Source organism: Drosophila yakuba, chromosome 3L (assembly GCF_016746365.2).
Source record: "Drosophila yakuba strain Tai18E2 chromosome 3L, Prin_Dyak_Tai18E2_2.1, whole genome shotgun sequence".
Taxonomy (NCBI): Eukaryota; Metazoa; Arthropoda; class Insecta; order Diptera; family Drosophilidae; genus Drosophila; species Drosophila yakuba.
Window position 1 is genome coordinate 5324045 of NC_052529.2, and position 23159 is coordinate 5347203.

Consider the following 23159-nt stretch of genomic DNA (forward strand, 5'->3'; position numbering starts at 1 on the left):
ATGTTAAGAGATTAGTTGAAATTCATTATCAACTATTTATAATATTTTTATAAATATTTAAAGAGTATCTAATAGTCGCCTTGCGAGCCACCTCACTTAACTCGATTATTGTGATATTTAATTTGTCACTATATATTGCTATATATTTTTTACATTCTCACAACGTCAACCGCATTCACTTTTTTGTTGACACATATCGGTTTGCCCTACCAATTGTTCGCTCATTAATCGGCCTAACCAAACATTAACTACATTATAGAGTTATGTTCGGAAGGGAGATTGCATTTTAATTTGATCTCTGCCGCTTGATTTCCAATTATAATTTCAACAAACAATAAATCGAAAAAAATTTCAAATGCCAAGTGGAGCGTGCTGGCTGGCGACTCATTGTTTATTTTCGCTCATTTGTTGACAAATTAATATGCAGACGGCATTGTGCTAATTAGAACTTCTAGTTCACATAGCCCGACAAATCTGCCTCATGAAGCGACTCCTGAATATGGGTAATATATTTATGAACTTCAAACGGTTTCAAACTAATTAAATTATTAAAATGTCGTTTTATTTATGACTAAATTTCTTATTAATAATTTTACACTGGAACGAAATGTGCTAATTGTTTAGGGAAGAGCTTTAGGTAAATATAAAAAGTTTGCATTATTTATTTTTGAATATTCTGGTGCCCTAGCTTTTGGCAATTACCATTTCTAGCAAACATCAGAATCACTTAATTGCCCTAAGAAAAAGTCAACAAGAAATAATTAAATAGAACTTGAGCAAAACCTTGCGCGTCATTATCTCCCTGCTATCTGAGGTAAATATCCACCAGCACGGTGGGGATTATCAGAGATTCAAATGATAAATGCCAAATAATTTACACCCCAAGCCAGTGGAGAGCATTCCGCATGCCAACTGACAACCAGCAATTACCTGGTATTCAGATGTTTCCCTCGGCGGTAATCGAAGTGTCAAATTCGACGATTGGGAAAATAGCAGTTTACTGCGAATATCTAAAATACAAGTGTAAATACTTGTAACTGCGAGATGAGCAGCATCTGTGAGATCACAGTTTTAATAAAGAAATGCGAAAACCCTAATAAAGGATCTTATTTTAAACATATATACTGTGATAATTTCCGCGGGTTTTTCATCAATCAATCTAAATATAAGCCGCCCAGACTTTTTATGACAAATTGGCACGGCAATCAATGAGCCGCTCGTAAATTTGCTCGAGATTCAAGCAATTAATCAATCATACTCGATCGGAGGCGTCAGCGATAGAACCTCTCGTATCGCCACAATCTAAAGGAGTGCCCACTGTGCCGCCGTAAAACCGCGATAGATACCGATTACAGATCTTATCGGCAAACCCACCTGTGTGAAGTGGTTCCCTCCGGCGAATCCAGCGATTTACAGTGCCCAAAAAAATGAGGTATGCCAATGTCCGGCCGAATTCACACCATAAACAATTATCACTTAATTACCGATTTATGTGTCTATCTTGTAAGGTAGCGCACACATAATTTCATTTGCATATTTTCTATGATTATTCGGGCACGATTTATGCGGCACACAAAGAGCACATTCGAATGCCACTTGTACGGAGCAGAGCTCTACAAGTCGTATTTGGATGCTAAATTAACACTTCCGCGGCATGAACTCAACGGTTGATTCATCACAAGTGAGAGATTTCCTTCACAGATCTCAGTCGGCGTACTTAAGTGGCTTCAATTGAGAGACGCCGCCCGGCTTGACTTGGCTTGACTTTGCTTTGCTGCAGCTCCCTGCCGCCAGAAGATATATTTCATATAAGGAATCTCGAGCCGCACACCCGATGCCACCGATACTATGTGTATCTGAATCAACCGTACCGCTCGCGAACCGCTCGATCGCAACGTAGGAACGCAACTGACTCGGCGAGATTATACCGAACCGGCTGATCGGCCGACTGATAAGCGCCACAAAGCCCCACCGCAAACAAAGCTCAGCTGATCGCTGGAGCGGGACAGATGGATTCAGTGCGGGTATCATTTCTAGCATGCGAGAAAAAATGTAGCGATATATGTAGAGAAATTCTAACTGAGGATTGTAGAGAAATTCTAACTGAGGATTGTAGAGAAATTCTAACTGAGGATCGTAGAGAAATTCTAACTGAGGATTGTAGAGAAATTCTAACTGAGGATTGTAGAGAAATTCTAACTGAGGATCGTAGAAAAATTCTAACTGAGGATTGTAGAGAAATTCTAGCTGAGGATTGTAGAGAAATTCTAACTGAGGATTGTAGAGAAATTCTAACTGAGGATTGTAGAGAAATTCTAACTGAGGATTGTAGAGAAATTCTAACTGAGGATTGTAGAGAAATTCTAAGTGAGGATCGTAGAGAAATTCTAACTGAGGATTGTAGAGAAATTCTAACTGAGGATTGTAGAGAAATTCTAACTGAGGATCGTAGAGAAATTCTATCTGAGGATCGTAGAGAAATTCTGAGGATTGTAGAGAAATTCTAACTGAGGATTGTAGAGAAATTCTAACTGAGGATTGTAGAGAAATTCTAACTGTGGATTGTAGAGAAATTCTAACTGAGGATTGTAGAGAAATTCTAACTGAGGATTGTAGAGAAATTCTAACTGAGGATTGTAGAGAAATTCTAGCTGAGGATTGTAGAGAAATTCTAGCTGAGGATTGTAGAGAAATTCTAACTGAGGATTGTAGAGAAATTCTAACTGAGGATTGTAGAGAAATTCTAACTGAGGATCGTAGAGAAATTCTAACTGAGGATTGTAGAGAAATTCTAACTGAGGACTGTAGAGAAATTCTAACTGAGGATCGTAGAGAAATTCTAACTGAGGATTGTAGAGAAATTCTAACTGAGGATTGTAGAGAAATTCTAACTGAGGATCGTAGAAAAATTCTAACTGAGGATTGTAGAGAAATTCTAGCTGAGGATTGTAGAGAAATTCTAACTGAGGATTGTAGAGAAATTCTAACTGAGGATTGTAGAGAAATTCTAACTGAGGATTGTAGAGAAATTCTAACTGAGGACTGTAGAGAAATTCTAACTGAGGATCGTAGAGAAATTCTAACTGAGGATTGTAGAGAAATTCTAACTGAGGATTGTAGAGAAATTCTAACTGAGGATCGTAGAAAAATTCTAACTGAGGATTGTAGAGAAATTCTAGCTGAGGATTGTAGAGAAATTCTAACTGAGGATTGTAGAGAAATTCTAACTGAGGATTGTAGAGAAATTCTAACTGAGGATTGTAGAGAAATTCTAACTGAGGATTGTAGAGAAATTCTAAGTGAGGATCGTAGAGAAATTCTAACTGAGGATTGTAGAGAAATTCTAACTGAGGATTGTAGAGAAATTCTAACTGAGGATCGTAGAGAAATTCTATCTGAGGATCGTAGAGAAATTCTGAGGATTGTAGAGAAATTCTAACTGAGGATTGTAGAGAAATTCTAACTGAGGATTGTAGAGAAATTCTAACTGTGGATTGTAGAGAAATTCTAACTGAGGATTGTAGAGAAATTCTAACTGAGGATTGTAGAGAAATTCTAACTGAGGATTGTAGAGAAATTCTAGCTGAGGATTGTAGAGAAATTCTAGCTGAGGATTGTAGAGAAATTCTAACTGAGGATTGTAGAGAAATTCTAACTGAGGATTGTAGAGAAATTCTAACTGAGGATCGTAGAGAAATTCTAACTGAGGATTGTAGAGAAATTCTAACTGAGGATTGTAGAGAAATTCTAACTGAGGATTGTAGAGAAATTCTAACTGAGGATCGTAGAGAAATTCTAACTGAGGATTGTAGAGAAATTCTAACTGAGGATTGTAGAGAAATTCTAACTGAGGATTGTAGAGAAATTCTAACTGAGGATTGTAGAGAAATTCTAACTGAGGATTGTAGTGAAATTCTAACTGAGGATTGTAGAGAAACTCTAACTGAGGATTGTAGAGAAATTCTAACTGAGGATCGTAGAGAAATTCTAGCTGAGGATTGTAGAGAAATTCTAACTGAAGATTGTAGAGAAATTCTAACTGAGGATTGTAGAGAAATTCTAACTGAGGATTGTAGAGAAATTCTAACTGAGGATTGTAGAGAAATTCTAACTGAGGATTGTAGAGAAATTCTAACTGAGGATTGTAGAGAAATTCTAACTGAGGATTGTAGAGAAATTCTAACTGAGGATCGTAGAGAAATTCTAACTGAGGATTGTAGAGAAATTCTAACTGAGGATTGTAGAGAAATTCTAACTGAGGATTGTAGAGAAATTCTAGCTGAGGATTGTAGAGAAATTCTAGCTGAGGATTGTAGAGAAATTCTAACTGAGGATTGTAGAGAAATTCTAACTGAGGATTGTAGAGAAATTCTAACTGCGGATTGTAGAGAAATTCTAACTGAGGATTTTAGAGAAATTCTAACTGAGGATTGTAGAGAAATTCTAACTGAGGATTGTAGAGAAATTCTAACTGAGGATTGTAGAGAAATTCTAACTGAGGATCGTAGAGAAATTCTAGCTGAGGATTGTAGAGAAATTCTAGCTGAGGATTGTAGAGAAATTCTAACTGAGGATCGTTACCTTTTTGAGTTCTAATTGATCACTTCCCAGAATATTAATATATAAAATCTGTATGCAGATTATTTAAAGAGAGGAAATTTCAGTGAACTATATTTTCATTTCAAACCTAATTTGTAAGATGAAAACAATACATTGTGTTGTTTTGTTTTGTTTTGGCAATACAAAGTGGGCGATATTCTCCAAGGTTATTACTAACTAACAGATGACTGCTGATTTTGGAAGCCTTACAGACTTAAATGTTCGATTCGGAATCGTCGCCGAGCACAAAATGCTTGTAGGCCTTGGTGAGTTGTTCCAGGAATATGAAAGCAAACACTGTGTGCGGCCCCAAGCGACACAAATAGGGCGTAAAGCCCTTCCACAACGCGGCAACTCCCTCGTGCTTGCTGACCTTCATCAGGACATCCATGGTGCCCTTGTACTCGGCCGTCTTTTGCTGCTGGATACGTGTTTTGGCCATGTCCAGCGGCATGGAGGCAATGGTGGTCAATAGACCGGACATCATGGCGGCAGCGATGTGCAGCGGAAGTCCCGAGAAGTAATTCGAAAAGGCAGCCTTTAACTGCGAGTACGATGCCAGCTGCACCATGTTAACGATCATCGCACGACCCACAGTGGGCATGCAACCCTTCCACAGAGTGGTCACTCCCTCGTCCTTCACGATCCGCACAAAGGCATTGACGACACCCTTGTAGTTACGTCTCTCCTCCGGCGGCAAACGGTTATCGGACATCATACGGATCAGGGCCACCTCCGCCGGATTGCCGAACATGGCACCAAAAGCGCCGGCCAGAATGCCCATGCCCATGCTGGCCAGCACAGTGGGCGGTGCATTGAAGTTCTTGCGATAGGAGTCGATCTCCATTTGGTAGAAGCCCATGCGGGCTGTCGTGTACGTGGCCTGTCGCATCAAACCAGCACTCAAGCCATTATACAAGGCAAGAATGCCTTCGTTCTTGAACACCTTCAGTAGACAATCGAAGGAGCTCTTGTACTCGCCCGTCGTGGCGGAAATTTGCATCCTAGTCTTCACCAAATCTAATGGCTGCACAATGCAGGTGCCCAGCATTCCGGCCAGACCACCATTGATGTACATCATGTAGCCGGGTATCGATCTCTTTTCAATGCTGTACGCCATGGCAGTAAAGAATGAAGTAAAGAAATTCGAATTTAAGAAAGTTATTTGAACCGAAACAAATTTTAAAAGGCTAAGAATGGCAATCCTTGTTGGGATTGAGTGAGAGGTGTTTTTATGCCTTCTTTGATACCTTATTTTAGTAAAATTGGGAATACAATAGATATTGGTCTACTAGCAAGTACTGAACTGAGTCGAGTAAATTAAAATAACACAATAAAATATTTGTTTTATATAAGATATGAATGTTTACTTTACAGAACAAGCGCGCTTTACACATCGGATCAATTTCCATAAGTTTGGGATGAGATATGCTATATTTCCTTTGATGAATCGGATGGCGAGTCACCGAGCACATGCTTGCTGTAGGCCTTATTCATTTGCTCCAGGAAGACGAATGAAAGGATTGTGTGTGGACCCATGCGGATTAGATACGGAGTGAATCCCTTCCAAATGGCAAAGGCTCCCTCATTCTTGACCACTCTTTTCAGCACATCGATGGTGCCACTGTATTCCGGCTTGCCATCGATAACTCTCATCTGCTGGATGCGTGTTTTGGCCATGTCCAGCGGCATTGAGCAAGTGGTGGTCAGCAAGCCGGACATCAGGGCGGCGGTCAGGTGCAGTGGTATCCCATCATGGAGATACCCACGCAATTGGTCCTTCATCAGTGAATAGGAGGCCAACTGCACCATATTCACGACCATGGCACGACCCACTGTGGGCAAGCATCCTCTCCAGAGACCCACCACGTCCTCATCCTTTACAATTCTTACAAAGGCATCGCCCACATTCTTGTAGTTACGCCTTTCCTCCGGCATTAGGCGGTTATCGGACATCATTCGGATCAGGGCCACCTCCGCGGGATTTCCACACATGGCTCCAAAAGCGCCAGCCACAATGCCCATGGCCATGCTGGCCACCATAGAGGGATCATTTCCGAAGTTCTTGCGATACCAATCCAACTCCATCTGGTAAACACCCAACTTAGCTGTCGTGTACGTGGCCTGTCTCAACAGCCCAGCACTCAGTCCATTGTACAACGATAGCATGCCCTCATTTTTGAAAACCTTTGATAAAACCTCAAAGGAGTTCCTATACTCGCGGGTGCCCAGAGTTCCGGATATCTGCATTCGGGTCTTGAGGAGGTCCAACGGCTGGACAAGGCAGGTGGCCAGCATTCCAGAGGTTCCGCCCATCACGAACTTCATGTAGGAGGGCACCGTCTTCTTTTCCACACCGTAAACTAGCGACATGTTGAACAGGACAATTGAAAGATATATGTATGTTTAGGTAAGGGTGATGTGAATTGAGAGTGTGTGGTTGGAAACGAGCCAAATTCGTATGTGAGCTTAAGTAAAGTTGACTGCTCCACCAAAGCCTTCCATAACTATCAAGTGATATTGTTTATTTCATTGTGTTAAATGTATATTTACAATATACTTCATATATAAGTTGTTTCAACCAAAAGATTTCCTGTTCATGGAAATGTGGAGGTAACCACCGATAAGCTGCGGGCTGCCCTGCGGATTTGGGTCGTCGTGGCATTGATTTTAATTGTGGCAGTTAACAGGCCAACACCTTTGGCCAATTAACGCACCTCTATAATTTTCCTCACATGCCAGATAATTGTGCCAGTTTTGGGCCACCCACAAATTAACGAGACCCTGGCAAGCGGCTTATTATCTGTCTCGTTGCCAATCCAACCCTTTAACTTTGCCTCCTGCCTTGTCAACGTTTTCCCCATTAGATGAGAGTACACAAAATGGTTTGGCATCGTTTGGAAATGCAATTAGAGAGCAACTCAAACCGAAAGAACACTTTGGAGGAGGCACAAACGAGGCCCTCCCAATTAGACAAGCCGAAATTGTTATGTCAGGGCAGGGCAAAAACCAAACCGAATTTCATGTACTCGCAAATGGCGTATCGACAACTCATTGCGGGCTAATTAGGAACTCATGCGGCGGCAAAGACCAACAAAATATTGCAGGGAAAAACAGCAAAGCGATTGCTGTTGATTTTCTACCCAAGAAAAAAGGGAAAATCGCATGCGATAACGCAATTACTTTACATTTACCGCCGAAAAGTATGCAGAGAACTTCTTATTTGCGGGTTCGTAAAAAGTCCGCTGATTGGAAATGGCTCTAAGGTGTCTTAATTAACGATGGTACAGTAATACCTGGTTATTAAATACAACACACAATAAGTTGGCAATTAAAATTGTTCTTAGGTCTCTTATCTCATTACACATAGGAAAGCAAGGGATAGATTTGAATATTTTTGTTGCTTAAACTAAATAACTTACCATTTTCAGAGAGAGTGTTGACGACTTAGAAAAAATGGCACATTTTAACATCAAAAACAATTCTGTGCATGGATGCAATGCAATGCTCCTAGTACTCGAATAGAAATACTGAATAGCGTGGAACATTTGGCAAATTAAGACAAACATACTCAGAATTCCCTAAAACTTGAGGCGTACTTGTGCTAACTTGGCTAACGATGCAAATGCTGTTATCAAGCAGTTTACAACATAAATACTCTAATTATTTATGTGCATAAGTAAAAGTGGGGCAACAGTCTGCAGCAAATGCAACAGCAACAATAACAATGGCACAATGCAATCAAACAATCAGAGACAAGCTCGTTGAACTGAAATGCCAATTGTGAAAATTGTAAATAAATATTTTAACAGACGACGGCAACAACAAGAAGTCGGGAAACTACAATAAATCAGATCATATCGGCGGCCGACTGCTGCGGTTTCAGTTGTGGTAAACATATATATACCCATACTATATATCTACAAACATATATATGGCAGATCCAACAGCAGAGCAGCCCTACAAGCGTGGAAGGCATGGCGCAGGAAAAACTGCGAAAAGCTGCAAGAAAAATCGCAAAAAGCAAACGACTCAGCGACAACGATGACAATGCTGATAATGGCCAAGGGAGAAGGTGCGGAGGAGCTGCGGCATTATGGTATCCAAAAGAATCGCCTGGAAACCACAGAAATTTACGCTCAAGCGAACCGAGCTGAACCAAACTAAGTTGAGGTGAAGCTGTTGCTAAAAGGAAAATGACAATAACAGCTGCAATTCCAGCGGGGCAGGGGGGATCGCCCTATGTGAGAGCCACAGTAATGACAAAAAACTAACTACCACACGGCAAGAAAATGGATAGCAATATCGTAAAGTTCTCAGACATAATGCATAAGTTTTCATGCATAATTAAATAACTAAAGAAAGTTGCAATTTAATATTTATGCATTTTGATTCACTGCCTACAAAATAAATAGTAAACAATAGTTTATTTGTATGTATTTTATGCATAGAAGGTCATATACATATTTTACATTACATTTTTATACTTAATTTTCGGCGTGCGTTTATAATATAATATTAGTTATTATCTTTAAATGTTCTATCAGTGTAGAAAAACGAGGCATTAAGTGCCAAACCGTTAAGAAGTCATTCGAAGTTGGATAGACCAAAAAAAAAAACAAAAACCTGAAGCGTCACTAAGCCGCCCTGCGAGTGAGCGAGGCAGCAAGAGGTGGTGGTAATTTCTGGAGTAAACAGAGCGAATTCAGAGCTAAATCCGAAGACAACATTTCGAGTGAGAGGAGTGAGAGCTGCGATCGTAATTGCGCTGAGCTTGAGAGTAAAAGTCTTTGAGCAAACGAGAGCGTTGAGTAGCGAAAGTTAAAGCTACATTCGAATCGTAGAGCAAAGATTAACCGATCTGTCAGATCAAAAAGTAACACCCGAAAAACACAAATCTTTCGGCGAAGTGTGCCATTAAAGAATCGATAATTCTGTGCTTTTCTCTCTCTCTCTCTTTCTCGCTCCCTCAAAAGTTCAACGCACAATGCAAAAAACAGTTATTGTTCGACAATAAATCAATGGCAACAACAGACTACAGAATCTAAGCACAAATAAAAACAAAAAGAAAACAACGGGGAAAAACGAACAACTCAGGCAACGAACTGGCGATCTTCGGAGATGAAGAATACAGAGAGAGCGAGAGAGAGCGCGATCTGCTCGCATTTCGAACTCGGAGCGGCGGGCTTTTCGAACTCGAACTCCAAGCTGTCCAAGCGGCGCAAACTTTTGGTCATTCGCCAGTTAGCCGTCGTGCAGGTCGAAACGCGACGCGATCAGTTGGATTTGGATATATGCGATCCAACGAAGATATATAAACACGATTCTTCTTCGCCGAAGAACGAACGTTTTGTGTGTGTGTTTTGTGCATGTGTTTAGTGCGCGCGGTGTGCGTGTTACCATTTGCATTTTTTGGTTTTTTAGCTTTTAACTCGCCTTTTCCATTTCGTTCCATTTCGCCGCGTTGCATTTGCTCGGCGATTGCATTTCTCGGTTTCTTCGCTTTTGAATCGGCGGCTTTCGTTATTTTTGGTTTTGGGGGGGCCTTAAAATAGCCTTTGCCGTAATTACTGGGCTGGCCGCAAGAAAACGTGTTTGTGTCTAAACTACAGTTACAACCAGAGCACCAGTTGCAGCTGCTGCATTTCACTCGAATGTGTTTGCCGAAAAGTGGAAAATATAAATAAATAAGAAAGAAAAAAGAGTGCTCGATATATAGAAGGAAAAACGTCACTCGGTGTGCGCGTTCTTCTTCTATTTGTTCGCCTGTTAACATTGTGCTCATAATTTATTGTACCCAGCGATATGCAAATAGAAAGCAACAAATTTGTACAGCAAGTGGAATATTTCAACGTTTAATTTGGGACCCCGAAGAAACCACAAAGGTAAGGCAAATGCATTCTAATAAATGAGAAAATAATATAGTGCCAGCAAACTATTTATAATATCCCACTCCCCCCCTATAATGAACATAAAGCTAATGAGGTAAATTGTGAAAACATCAGAACTGCTTAAAACTTGATTTGGATAATATATTCATTAGTATACATTTCTCCCGCTGACGATTTGCATATCAGTCGTCTTTGGTCGCAGGTTCATAACTTCTGTTTTGGCTGGCAAAGAAAGCTTTTGGTTAGATCATCGCAACTCACGTTTTCCCCCCAAAAAGATCAATGTTCCCACTTCTCTCTGCGAACCCCTAAATAACACTTGCTGCACGATTGAACTTTAAACCGCATTCTTGGCCCGTCTGCTGCCTGGTTTTCTGATTTTTTCAGTTTTTCTGATTTTCTGTTTTTCTCGGCTCTCTCGGTCGGACGCATCTATCACAGATCGGTGAGTGGTGGCCAATTTTCAATGGATCGATGCTGCCTCGCTCCGTGGGAACTCTTGACTCTTGAGCCCCAGAGTTCGGGCCTGGCATTTTGCGGCACACATTTTAGCCCTGGCTAACTCTAGCTGGCAAAAACAGAGCCAAAAACAGGCTTGCAGAACAGGAATTTCCACTCCTACAACAAATCCGCGGACAATTGACATTTTTGTGTAATTGCCAGATTTGTTTCTGTGCTTTTGGTTTCGAATTTTCGGTTTTTAATCGGTTTTACTTCTCTCATTTTAAAAAGAAATAAAATTGTGAAAAGTTGTAAATATCCATTGACCACCATTTAAGTAAAGTATAAAACATTTGCGACATTGCTTTGATATATTTTTATTTGCTATTTTTCTTAAGTATTCTTCATGTTCTATGATTTTTAATCGTCAACAATTAAGGAAATAATCGTGTTAAACTAATGAATTTAAAATTGCAATAGATTAAGTCAAACTTAGACGAAGATTTCCGGTCCAATGATGTCCATCTTGGAGAACTCTCGTGTGGAGGATCGGGGTTTCGGTGGAGTGCTTGGCGCCTTGACACTCACAACGGGGGCGGATGTGTTGGCACTAGCTTTGATGTTGTTGGCGGACGAGGAGCGCTTGCGTCGCATGTTCTTGAGCTGATCGCGCAGCTGCTCCTTGTAGACGAGCTCCCTCTTGCAGGCCTTCAGATCCTCCATGCTGCAGTGCTTCATGTGGCGGATGGTGCGGGACACCAGGCCATCGATTATGTGGATCTTGGTGCGGGACAGCCGCGTGGGTTCCGCATGACGGCGGGTCAGCTCGCTCTGGTACTGGAAGAGCAGATAGCCCACGCTCGGACGAGCTCCGCGTCGGTGGTTGGCGACATTACGTTGGCTTTCCATTTCAGTTTTGTTTCGGCTTTTTTTTTTTGGTAGACTCAAAATACCGGCTGTGACAGGACGAGCTGTGACTGCTTGGCAGCTTGAGCTGTGAATGATGTCCTGTCGTGGTTTACCAGGATTATTTATATCTGGGGCGCTTAGCTACCTGTTGAACACGCCAACTGACCTGCTGACTTGTGCGAGTCGCGTAATTACCTGAATTGCTTCGGTAAAACCAGATATCCTTCCTCCCTATTTCGATCCCTTGCTTAGTTGACATCTCAGGCCAAAGATGTTGTACCTTTTTTCGTTTGCACCACGTGTGGGTGGTGCTCAGCTTGTGCGGGTGGAAAAGGTTTATGGCTTGACCTTTTGCTTAAAGATATTTTCAAGTTGAGCTGGCGCTGAATAAATATGGGGATAAGGGAAAGATTAAAGCGGTGACTAAGTGTGTGAGGATTGTGTTCAATCGTTTTAAGCTTAGATTAGTCACCAACCAACACTTGCTGGTGGAAAAATTATCAATGAAATAAAACATTTTTAAAAGAGCATGAATATTGAATGGAAGTGAAGTAAAAACCCATAAAAACATTTAAAATGTAATGTTGGCCATTCAAATATTTATATTAAAGTTTAAGATGTATGTATTTCCAAATTTTGATTTATAAACAGAAAAAAAAAGTTATTTGCTAAAACGATATAAAATACATTATTAGTTAAGTTAAAAATAGTAACAACTCTTTCTAAGTCTTTTGGAAGTGTTTATTGCACAAGAACTACTCGCAATTTATGCCATTTCTCAAGGCCCGTTTTTAATCCCAATCCCGCTGCAACTAAATGTATTCCCTCTCAACTCTCGGCAATGGAAATCATTTATATTTAATGAGTTGCCATGAAGTGATAAATATAATCCCAAAGTGGCACTCGCCCACTCTTTCTCCTGTTTTCTCTTGCCCAACAAACCCACTTCTGAAGGACTGCGTGTTAAATATTTATTTATGAACGAATGTCTGCGACCTTGTCTTGACCCCCCTTTGGCCATAAAAGCGATTTGCTGTGGGCTGGTTAGATGGTTTTAAAAATGCTTTTCATGTAATTGTAATTTCACTTAACGTAATTGACACGCGGCCCCCGCTTTAAAAACGCTCCCAATCAAGTTAATTTCAACTTAATTACGAGCAAAGGAAAGTGAAAATTCCCTTTTGCATTGTCTTGTGGCTTATCGAACGAATTCTTTTTTAGACAATTTATTGGCCTGCATTAAGGCCGCAATAATAATAATGGTAATGGCTATAACAATGACCAGTGAAAGTTGCTTGGTATTTTATGATAATTCTTTGGTGGCTGTAAATAAATGATGATTCAATGCCCATTTGGGTGCTAAATGCAAGGGCCGCAAGCTGAGATGCGCCAATGATGATGATGATGGCCAGATACAGCATATAGCCATCATTATGATTGTCTCGTCTGGTTTAATATACGATGGAATAAATGCCTCGGCACGCACAGACTTGGTGCCCCACCATCATCAGATCGAATCCAAATCCATGTCGATGGCCAGTTCATTGAGCGCGTTGAATTGGAAGCTGTCGGCGAGCTGTCAAAAGCAGTTGCTTCAAATGCCTGCTAGTCAGGTCAGTGTGGCTTCCATGGCCTTTTTAGTGAGCCCCTGGGCCACCGTTATGACCTTAGCCCACCAATGTACCTGCCTACCCCACTACCTACTTGCCCTACCTTTCGATCGTAAAGTGGAAGATGGAAGTGCAGGAGGCGGATGATGAGGTCGAGCTGCCTTGAGGGGTCATAAAACGCTGATGCTGGACATTTGCTTAATCCGGCGCGTGGTCTTTCCCAAAGTTCTTAATCCGGTTTCGAAATCCTTTTGTTTTCGCTACATTTCAGCTACTAAGTGCAATTATAAAAGGATTATGCCATCTCCTGACCCAAAAGGACCACTCGACCCGTTATGAATTACCTGGAAGTAGTTAAGTCTGTTGCAAAAACTCTCTCGTCTTTCGGGAACTGCAGTTATGCTAATGATTTCCATTTACATGCGCTCCTTCCTCTACGACACATGTGTAAATTGACGTACTTTACGTTGATGTCACTCAGGTGCTGAGTCAGAAAACTCTGTTCGCTGCCTTACTTGGAAATGGTTTTTAGTTCTCAGAGCTTCTACGCTGGCGGTTCATTGAGGTTCCCCAAGAATTCTGTGAAACGGTGGCCGGCGAAAGGTTTACTTTGGGCCAAATGCAACAAACAAACAAACAACAAAACGTGTACAAGTTCTTGGGAGTTATACTAGGAATTTGTGGGAATGCATGAGAAATGCGGTGGGAAAAGCTATTACAAAGCTCACATTACATTCTTCGATGATAAATTACCTCAAACATCTATTTAACACATATTTTTACCAATTATTGAATAACTATACATGCATATAACTATTTTCCATGAGAATATTCTCTACATTTCTGGAATTTCGGGTATCTTATTTCATTAGTGAGAAAGTTATAAATAAAACAAGTTCTTTCATTAATATTTGATGGGCCTACAAAAATAGTTTAGTAAGTTAGGTATTGATTAATTATGTACAAACATACTTCCACTACATGTACAATTAATATTTGAATTGTACAGTAAGTCTTACTGTTGCTGGCAGATCCTGACACCACTTCCTCTAAATCCTTTTCCAGAATATTCTGTTGAATATTTTAGGCAAGTTCGTGCAAGATGCTTTGCAGTACATAATTTATTTAATCCTGAAATCACTTTTACTTACCCTTTCCCTGGCATAATGTGTAATAATGTCTGGTCAACCGAGCGAAGGGCTTAAGATCCAAAATGGGGATTAGGACGGATTAGGTCATGAAATATTTTGGCACAAATATTTACAGGGGAGACAAGCGGCACTTGACCTGTTTTGACCTGGCCACAGGTATATCATTGCCAACAGGTAACCGATCGAAGGTTTAGATAGATATATAAGAACCGCTTTTGCGTTGCGAGGATATCACTCTTCGTCGAGAAGTCAAGACGTTACTTTCACCCAGCAGATACCATCTCTAACCACAAGCCAACCATGGAGCACGAAAAGATGCTGAAGCCCACTGTCACCTATCATCTGTTCCTGTACCGCGTCGAGTTGGCCCGTCGGAATGCCCGGCAGCTGCGGCTTTCCCGCACCAAAATCGAGATCACGGACGAGCTCATCTCGAATACGGTGCGCAATCTGAAGACGTGCAGCATGGACGACCTGAAGGCGGTCAACCGGGAGCTTCTGTTCAAGCGGAAACTGCGGAGCAACGTGTCCAAGCTGAAAAAGGAGGCCAAGCGGCAGCAGCGCCAAGAGAACGAAGACAACTCACCCAAACAGGATTAGTGTCGATTCAATCAGAGCGGATTGATTTATTGTATATAGCCTGTGTAAATAAATACTTTTGATAAGACTTTTGCATTGAAAACGCTTTTGAAACTTGTTCATTTTAATGGTCTAAGGGGGAGAAAAAAAACTGGTAGCTGATTCAGCTTAGAGCTTCTCGTTTGCATTGAACTATGGGTACACTGCAAAAGAAATGCGCATATATCCTACGTGGTTATTAAAATTCATGTAGATGTAACATTGAAGTCTATAGATTTTCTTATGAACTGTGACATTCAGTCCAGTCTAGAACTAAACCTAATATTTATCGACATTTTCTCTCTGTGTACAAATTAACGGCAAAAGGCAAGCAAAGTCGCCAGAGATCCGCTCGAAAAAAGACCTCTGACAAGCGCTGACCCAAACCAGTTGGAAACTTTATGATCACTGCTTTTGTTTTATCTTCTTGACGTTTTGTTTTTGCACAGCCAACTTAATTAGAAATTGCAAATGCAATTAACAAAAGGCAAACGGCCAAATGCCAATTTTTTAATAAAATTTTAATTCGATATATATATAATATACACATGTGTACATATGTGTGGCGCTATAAAGAGATACAAAGATTGGCTGACACTGAGCGAACGCGCTGGAAACCAAATAAAACTGGTTCGTTGCATAAATTAACAAAAAGGCAGCGGCAACAAAGTCAAAGAGTTGAGTTAAGTCAAGTGAAGGGGGTGGAGATGGGGTTGGGAGTGTGGGAGCAGCAGTAAAATGAGAAGAAACAAAAAGTTAGCAACTTGCTAAAAGTCAGCGAAATAAATAAAAATCAGCCAACGTTAACAGACGCTAGCTGAAACACTTTTGCCTTTGTTTCTCTATGGTTTCCTCTCCACCGAGGTCCGAATATCCGAGTTGCCGAGTTTCCGAGCTCTAGACAAATTTATTTCGTGACATTGTTCAATTTATGTGAGTCCGTAGCTCCTACGAGATGTTGTAATAAAACAAGCCCAGTTCATAGATCGCAACAGATGTCGCTGCTTCGAGTTTCTGAGTTTCGAGTTGCTGACTTGCTGGCGCCAACTCTCGAAATAATTGCGGCGATCATTCTTGCCTTTAATCCCATAAATCATATGCCGCTCAAGAAATGCTGTTGATTTTTTATGGGCCAAAAATGCTGTTAGGGCAGTGCTAAGTCAGCAACAAAATTAACTGCACACTTATTTCTTTATTTTTTAAAACAGCAATAAAAAGAAGCTGTATTATTAACAAGGTTTTGATTATAAAAATTTATTTCTTAGCTGGAAATTTTTAAGATACTTGAATGCTCCTTACAGCACTTTGCAAACATTTAGATACATTTCATATTTATTGTTTAGAATTAATTAAATATAACATTTACTTATTGTATGAAGACAGTAATATGAACACAGTCCCTAGTTCCAACTTTAATTCAAGCTACATAAAGGAAAATTCCCAGAATTTTCTGGTATACTTCATAATTCATCAAATATTCTAGTCCGAAGCAAATCAAAGTTTTCATGCCTCTCACTTTTGATTAGAATTCTCTTTCTCCGCCAATCACAAATTGTTGGCTTCAATAATTCATTGTTTTTGCCGCCGTCACTGCTTTTGGCAACGATTATTGAAGGACAGACAGGCGGGCTTAGAATCGCAGACAACTTGAGGTTGCTGCTGTGTTCTACTTGACAAATGGATTTCTGTGGCCTGACCCACGGCGTCAATGGCAACCGATTCGCTGCGGCATAGGAAAATCATCAAATCACGACTTTGAGCTCTTTTGATTGACATGCACAAAAAGGAGCAAAAAGCGATAGAACAAACATTAACAGCAACAACTTCGAAACACCGCCCGATTGTTGTTCATAATTAAAGTCAGCGGCCCGAGGCTGTTATAAAAAAAAAAAATAAGTCAGTAAAATCACAAAAATTTCGCAATAATTCTTTGGCGTCACCGGACTCGCCAGTCGTCTCGAGGTGACAGAGAATGAATCTAACAGTTGGCTCAAATCACCAAGGAATTATCTCACACACTCTACTTGGCTGTATATGTACATACATAGTATAACCACATAACCAATACGCCCCGTTAGCCAGAGCGCTTATTACGCATAATTAGCATATTTAGTGTGGCTCGAAGATTGCATCCCGCCGAGTAATTACTTCGATACCCTGCCTCAGTTTCGCTCGGATACAAGTGACACAGCATTACTTGGCACTGAGAAAAATGGTGTATTGTGTATTATATTTTATTTATAATTTCAAGTTTGTTAATAAAATATAATACGGGAAATAGGTAAACAATATCAATAAACAATATAAAAACGATTGTTTGTTTTTAACATAAATAGATTTGTGAATAGTAACATGGTAATTATTACTTTTGCCAAGTGTACTCATTTCAAGTTAAGCCTCATTTAGAGCCGCACTCTGTTGCCATTGCCACGAACCAATTGACCAACCCACCAGGCCGCCTCCGCTGCCCCACCCCCCACCACCTCCCCTTCGTCAACGTCTTGACCGCTCAGCTTGTACCGTTCACTTTGCGGCCATTTGAGTCGCCAACGCCAGTCGACAATCCAACAAATAGCAGCTACAAGAGCAACTAAGGCAACAATTGTCGCATTTGACATTTAGCTGCAATTACTTATTTTTTCAGCCTTCTTTCATTGCTTATATTTGGCATGACTCGCTGGCCATGCCCACTTTTGCATTTCCATAGCGAAACTTGTTATAATTTTAAAATATGCACACTCTTTTTTTTAACCCGCCACTTTTGTTTTCAAGGTGGTCAATTAAGTTGCGACAAAAATGTTTTTTCCTCGTGCGATGAAAAACAGCTGACAAGAGATTCGCTGGGTTATTTTTAGAAAGGCGATCATGGATATATAAATCGTTTTTAGGATGCAATTGTATGGAAACAAGTAACATATTGTTATGGAAAGGTTTTCTTGTGTTCTTAAAGCTAGTATTCCCTGCGATTTCTCAAACCGGCTTAAATTGTCCTTTCTGGTGGCATTTCCTTTGTTTGCTGCAACTTTGCTCTGGCCAAAACAGGCAGCCGATGCCCCCAGTGAGTTGCATTGTGTCTCGTAGGTGTGGCCATTGCACTTTTCCACAACCAGCGATATTCTGCGGTGGGCGTAAGCCGCTGCCCCCAAAACTGGAATCGAACTCTGGTATGTCTGTGCACGGCTCCAAAAAGGCGACTTCTTGGGGCGGCCCCCAGTGAGCCTTTCATAAGTTTTGGCATTTACAATATTTAATCATATTTCGTGAGGACCGTCGACCAACGAACGACGACGGGCAGAAATGTCGTTCGAGCGTAACTCATGGATACTTTGTGGGCCTGCATCTGCATCTGCATCTTTCTCTTCGGCAATTTAACCGTTTTCATTTTTTATGCATGTGCATTGCATTTGTAGCTCATTTGCATTTGCGGTTGCTGGCGTCGTCATCCTTGCGCTGGGTGTCTGCCATGCAATTTGCAGCAGAAAAAATCCAACAAAAAAATGATGATATAAAGAAAATATACAAAAAATTGAACCGAACGAGTGGCGGGCGCCGAGCATTTGGCAGCATTACATTTAATTTTATTAAAGAAAAACTTTGCATGTGTGTGGGAATTGCACAAATGACAACAGGCGCAAGTTGCCGCTGCTGCTCTTGATGTTGCTGCTGCTGTTGTTGCTGCTGCTGCTGTTGCAGTTGCAACTGCTGTTGTCGCCACATGTTGTTGACATGCATGTTGCCGCGGTTCGCCTTTTGTTTTATGGTGGGTGCGGTGGTGGGTGTCTGTATGTGTGAACATCGATGAAGTTTTCCGTTCTCCAACGAGATTGAAATTGTAACAATTACGTTTATATACGTATCGCAGCTTGTTTCTTGCCCTTTGCACTTTTGAAGCCGTTGTTGCCGCTCGACTTTCGATGGTTTCCCCTATTCTGGAATCGCAGAGGCAAGCCTTTGCATTTCAGTTCAGCATCTTAACCTGTTCGATGTTGCATATTCATTTGAGCGCCCAAGGACATCGATGGCGAGAGTCATCAACATCGGGTGAAACGGCAACTAAAGAGGATTCGCAGAAATACACTTGTATAAAATGTAGAGAAAACTATCAAAATAATTTATATTTTTAAAATTACTTCTTTAATGGCAAGAATTTTTTTGAAAAAATTTAAATAAAAGACGTGATTACTACAAAAAGGATTAATAGCTATAATTACCGCTGCATAAATCATCCAATAAATATATATTTTTTTCTCTGCAGACGCAGAAGCAGAAGCCGCTATATCGAAATACTTCTCATCATCATTTGCATATGTTACACTTTATTTATTGTTGCGGTTGTTGTGTTTTTCTTTCGGTTATTCGCGCATTGCTTTACAAAGAAACTGGCATTATGGTGCTATAGGTGGTGAGGTGGTGCGGTGGTCGGGTGGCGTATGGGTAATGTGCAGAGGAGCAGATATAACTCATACGCAATGTTAACCTCGCTCTTTCTTGCGCGCATATTTATAGCAGTTACGTGCGACTTTGTTTATGTGACAATTGCTTTTTGTTTCACAGTTTGGTTTCTGCACACGCTCACATGTGTACTCATTTATTTGCTTCTTTTATTTTCCTGTTTTGTTATAATTTTTTTGGGAGTTGTAATTTATGTTATTCGATTGTGCAAGAATTTTGCAAACATTTGCTGTTGGCACCTCAACACTCGCTTGATGAATGGAAGCCTTTCAAGTTCTCACTGGAGTTAATTAATTGTGCACTCAAAAAAATGGAATTAGGATTCAAGGTAAAATTTATTTAAAATATTAATTGCCATTTATATAGAAGGCTTAACAAGTATACGAAAACTGAAAACCTAGTTTATATAAAATCACGAAAAGATAAAAATGTTATATCACAAATTGGTTATCTTTGTTTCTAAGTAAAAGAATATGAGGCTAAATGGAGGTAATGGTTACAAATTATATGCTGCAACTTTTCAATACCATTAATGCTCAGTTTCCTTACCAGGAATGTTTTTGCCCTTGCACCGCCTGTTAATTGAATAAAACTCAAACCACTTTTTCCGCCCAGATCGCTAGCTGCTCATTATTGGCCAACAATGGCGGGTGATGAGAAGGGGGGATACCTATTCAGTATCATTTTCGCATTTTGATGTCCGATTACAGGCGGCAACGCTAACTAGAGCAGCAACAATAGAAAAAAAGGTACAATGGCAGCCAAGCAGCAGAAGCAACAACTATTATGACAGCGACTGGCTGAAGCAAAAGCAATTTGTTGCACTCACTCAGATACACACATACAGTGGCGGACATTGTACCAGAATTGTATCTGTGAGAGAAGACAACTCAATGCGCTTGGCTCTCTGCTATGAAAAATGGATCTGCTCCAGAAGATTTCAGTAATCTCGTTCGTCACGCTTGGCCGCTCAAGTACAAATTTATGAAGACTCTGAAGTTGAGGAGCCCTCCCTTTTTTGACCATGTCCGAGTGGGTTTTATTAACTTGTTCTAGCTTCAAGAATGTCACGGTAGAGTGGCCAAAGTGTCAGTGGATTACACATTCCGATTGCCGGCTATGATGTAAGTTCAATAAATTTTCCATTGCATCAAATCGCCACACAAACAAATCGCAGCCGGCAATCACAGTTGCCTCAGCTCATTTTCATGACAATCTTTTGCAAAATCCCAGCTAAATGACACACATTTTGTAGCGTATACCCTGTGAAGAAATGGGCGTATTGTTGGAGGCACAAAACAATTAATGAGACTGCGATGATGGGCTTAATGAACCTTTGCAAAAAGCAAACAATATTATGGGCAAGTGGGAAAAAAACCTTCAATTGTCTCCAACTCCGCGGATCGTTATCCCTTTCACATTCGATTTAGCATTTAACGATGCACGAAATCAGCAGCTTCGGTGCCCATTTCCACAGCGATTTCCACTTCCATCCCGGCAATTTCCACACAATTTTCATTTAATTAAACCAAAAATATTCCTGTTGCTTCTGTTGCTGCTCGACCGGGGCCTTTTACAATTGACGTAAAATATAATTAAAATTGTTCATGTCAATTCGCAAAGCGAAATCTGAGTTGAGGGGATTGCAGAGAGGTACAAAAAGTCAGCGCGATGCGACGCATTCAATCAATGCGTGGCCGACAAAATGCAAAATGCACTTTTATTGTATTTTAAAACAAATTGAAAAGCCAACATTTTGCTGTAGAAGTAAAAAAGTCGGAAAATGTTGTCGGTCTTCAAAATTAAATACCACATAGTTGTATGCCCTCCCTGTCCAACATAGCAACCAAAATGGGTTCATTTTATTTAACATATCAAATTTATTTAACTTAATGCACTAATTGTGGACCAATAACTCATCTACAAATTGCCATCAAAAAGAATTATATAAAAAACTAAAACCACATGAAAACATATTTAAAAAATTCTTGCATCACCTTTTCAACATCATGTCCGAAAATCATCACCCGAATGTGTTTTTACTGACCTCGATCCTCATCCGCTCATAAATTTTCATGCTGCCATGTCACTTGATAATCAGAATTTATGGTTTAATTGTTAGATAATAGAGCAAAGAATTAATATTCCAGCTCCCATGGCATTTATGGCATAACAAAGCCCATCGTGTGTCAGTTGAAAGCAGTTTTGGGTTAGGGTATTTCTGCATGCATTGCTGTGCAATAATAAATATTTTGTTTGGCTTTTGCTTATGTAGAGCTTCGCCTTTTGCGAATGCTATATGCCACTTTTTGTTGCATTTAATCTTGCATTACTCTCGTCGTAGCAGATTTGATTTTTGCTGTTGCTGGTAGCATGTAAATGGGCTAAAAGGGCTGGGTTTTGTGTCGTTGCATTTTTACGCCTGCCTAGTTTTATGTTTACAGTTTTTTTTTCCGACTTTCACCGCCGAATGCAAAATTGTCAAACACACAAGTGCTGTATAAATTTCAGATTCGATTGGTCAGTCCCAAGTGATTGGGTTTTAATGTCGAGTAATTGGAGAGTATTAATCCAAAGTGGTAGTCCAGAACCGCTGGCAATGTCAATTATATCGACGATGGTGTTATATTCTTTTACTGATACGTTTTTGATTTGAGATTTAACTAGCTCTTTACATTTTTTGTATTGTATCGATAGTGGAAATCGATTGAGCTGTATTATTTTCCCAAGCCCACTGAATTGCGACCCCAGACATCTTTTCACCTGGCTGCTCAAAACGCAGCGTCAACATCATTATGGCGGTACTGCCTGATTTCTTTGACGAAAGCGCAAAAATTTTCCTAATGATGCCGCGCAAATTCAACTGCAACTAACTGTTTGCTATATACATACCCATACCCATATCCCCATACCCCAAGCGATTTTCCAGCGCACCGACTGCAGTAATCTGGTCATGGCCAACGTGGATGATTGTTGACTTTTATGATTTCCATTTCTTAGCATTATTATGGACGTGTGGCAAATCAACAGCAGCAAATAGAAAACACACTGCAACAGCAGAAGCTGTAGCAGCAACTCCAGTGGTACAAAAAAATCAATAGAAATAGAAATCCCCCGGATGGAGCAACTCTCCCCCGTTCATCTGCTGTGCGTATGCCATAAATCGTAACAATAACTACTTGCCACTTGGCCAGACAACGAGCAGACATCCACGTCGAGTTGGATTCGAACTGGGGTTCGTATTCGTATACGCATTCGGATACGGTCTTGGATTCAAAGTTGGACATGGAGATGGACATGGAAATGGATGTGGATGTGGACATGGGGCATGGGGCATAGACGCAGAAGGCGGCATACGATTTCACTTGACTGACAAACAGACGTAAGTAAAGTGTTTGGCTTCACTCGCAGCTCGATTTGTTGGCCATATCCCTCAAGTGACTTTCTAAGCGATTCCGAATGCCTGCAACATGAAAAATGTGGAGCGA

General features: G+C 40.5%; 6 protein-coding genes across 6 annotated transcripts in view; 2 read left to right on the forward strand and 4 right to left on the reverse strand.

Annotated features, from left to right (window-relative positions):
• The window catches only part of LOC6533001 (contactin-associated protein-like 2), a 64611-nt gene extending 62715 nt beyond the window's left edge, over window positions 1–1896 (reverse strand). The window contains exon 1 of the mRNA XM_039373863.2: window positions 1375–1896. The gene's annotated coding sequence lies outside the window, so the exon portion shown is untranslated. The remainder of the gene's footprint in view (window positions 1–1374) is intronic.
• Window positions 1897–4643: 2747 nt separating this feature from the next.
• LOC6533004 (mitochondrial 2-oxoglutarate/malate carrier protein) lies at window positions 4644–5825 on the reverse strand. The gene has a single exon (XM_002093703.4). It carries the CDS (start codon window positions 5717–5719, stop codon window positions 4814–4816), a length of 906 nt encoding a protein of 301 aa, XP_002093739.1. The 5' UTR covers window positions 5720–5825; the 3' UTR covers window positions 4644–4813.
• Window positions 5826–5940: 115 nt separating this feature from the next.
• On the reverse strand, window positions 5941–7148 carry LOC6533005 (mitochondrial 2-oxoglutarate/malate carrier protein). Its single transcript, XM_002093704.2, has one exon. The coding sequence runs from the start codon at window positions 6970–6972 to the stop codon at window positions 6031–6033; it is 942 nt and encodes a 313-aa protein (XP_002093740.1). The 5' UTR covers window positions 6973–7148; the 3' UTR covers window positions 5941–6030.
• A 2680-nt stretch (window positions 7149–9828) lies between these two features.
• The window catches only part of LOC6533011, a 105103-nt gene continuing 91772 nt past the window's right edge, over window positions 9829–23159 (forward strand). Inside the window, exon 1 of the mRNA XM_015194281.3 lies at window positions 9829–10484. The gene's annotated coding sequence lies outside the window, so the exon portion shown is untranslated. The remainder of the gene's footprint in view (window positions 10485–23159) is intronic.
• Window positions 11312–11933, reverse strand: LOC6533006. The gene has a single exon (XM_002093705.4). The coding sequence runs from the start codon at window positions 11838–11840 to the stop codon at window positions 11424–11426; it is 417 nt and encodes a 138-aa protein (XP_002093741.1). The 5' UTR covers window positions 11841–11933; the 3' UTR covers window positions 11312–11423.
• On the forward strand, window positions 14415–15283 carry LOC6533007. The gene has a single exon (XM_002093706.4). It carries the CDS (start codon window positions 14902–14904, stop codon window positions 15199–15201), a length of 300 nt encoding a protein of 99 aa, XP_002093742.1. The 5' UTR covers window positions 14415–14901; the 3' UTR covers window positions 15202–15283.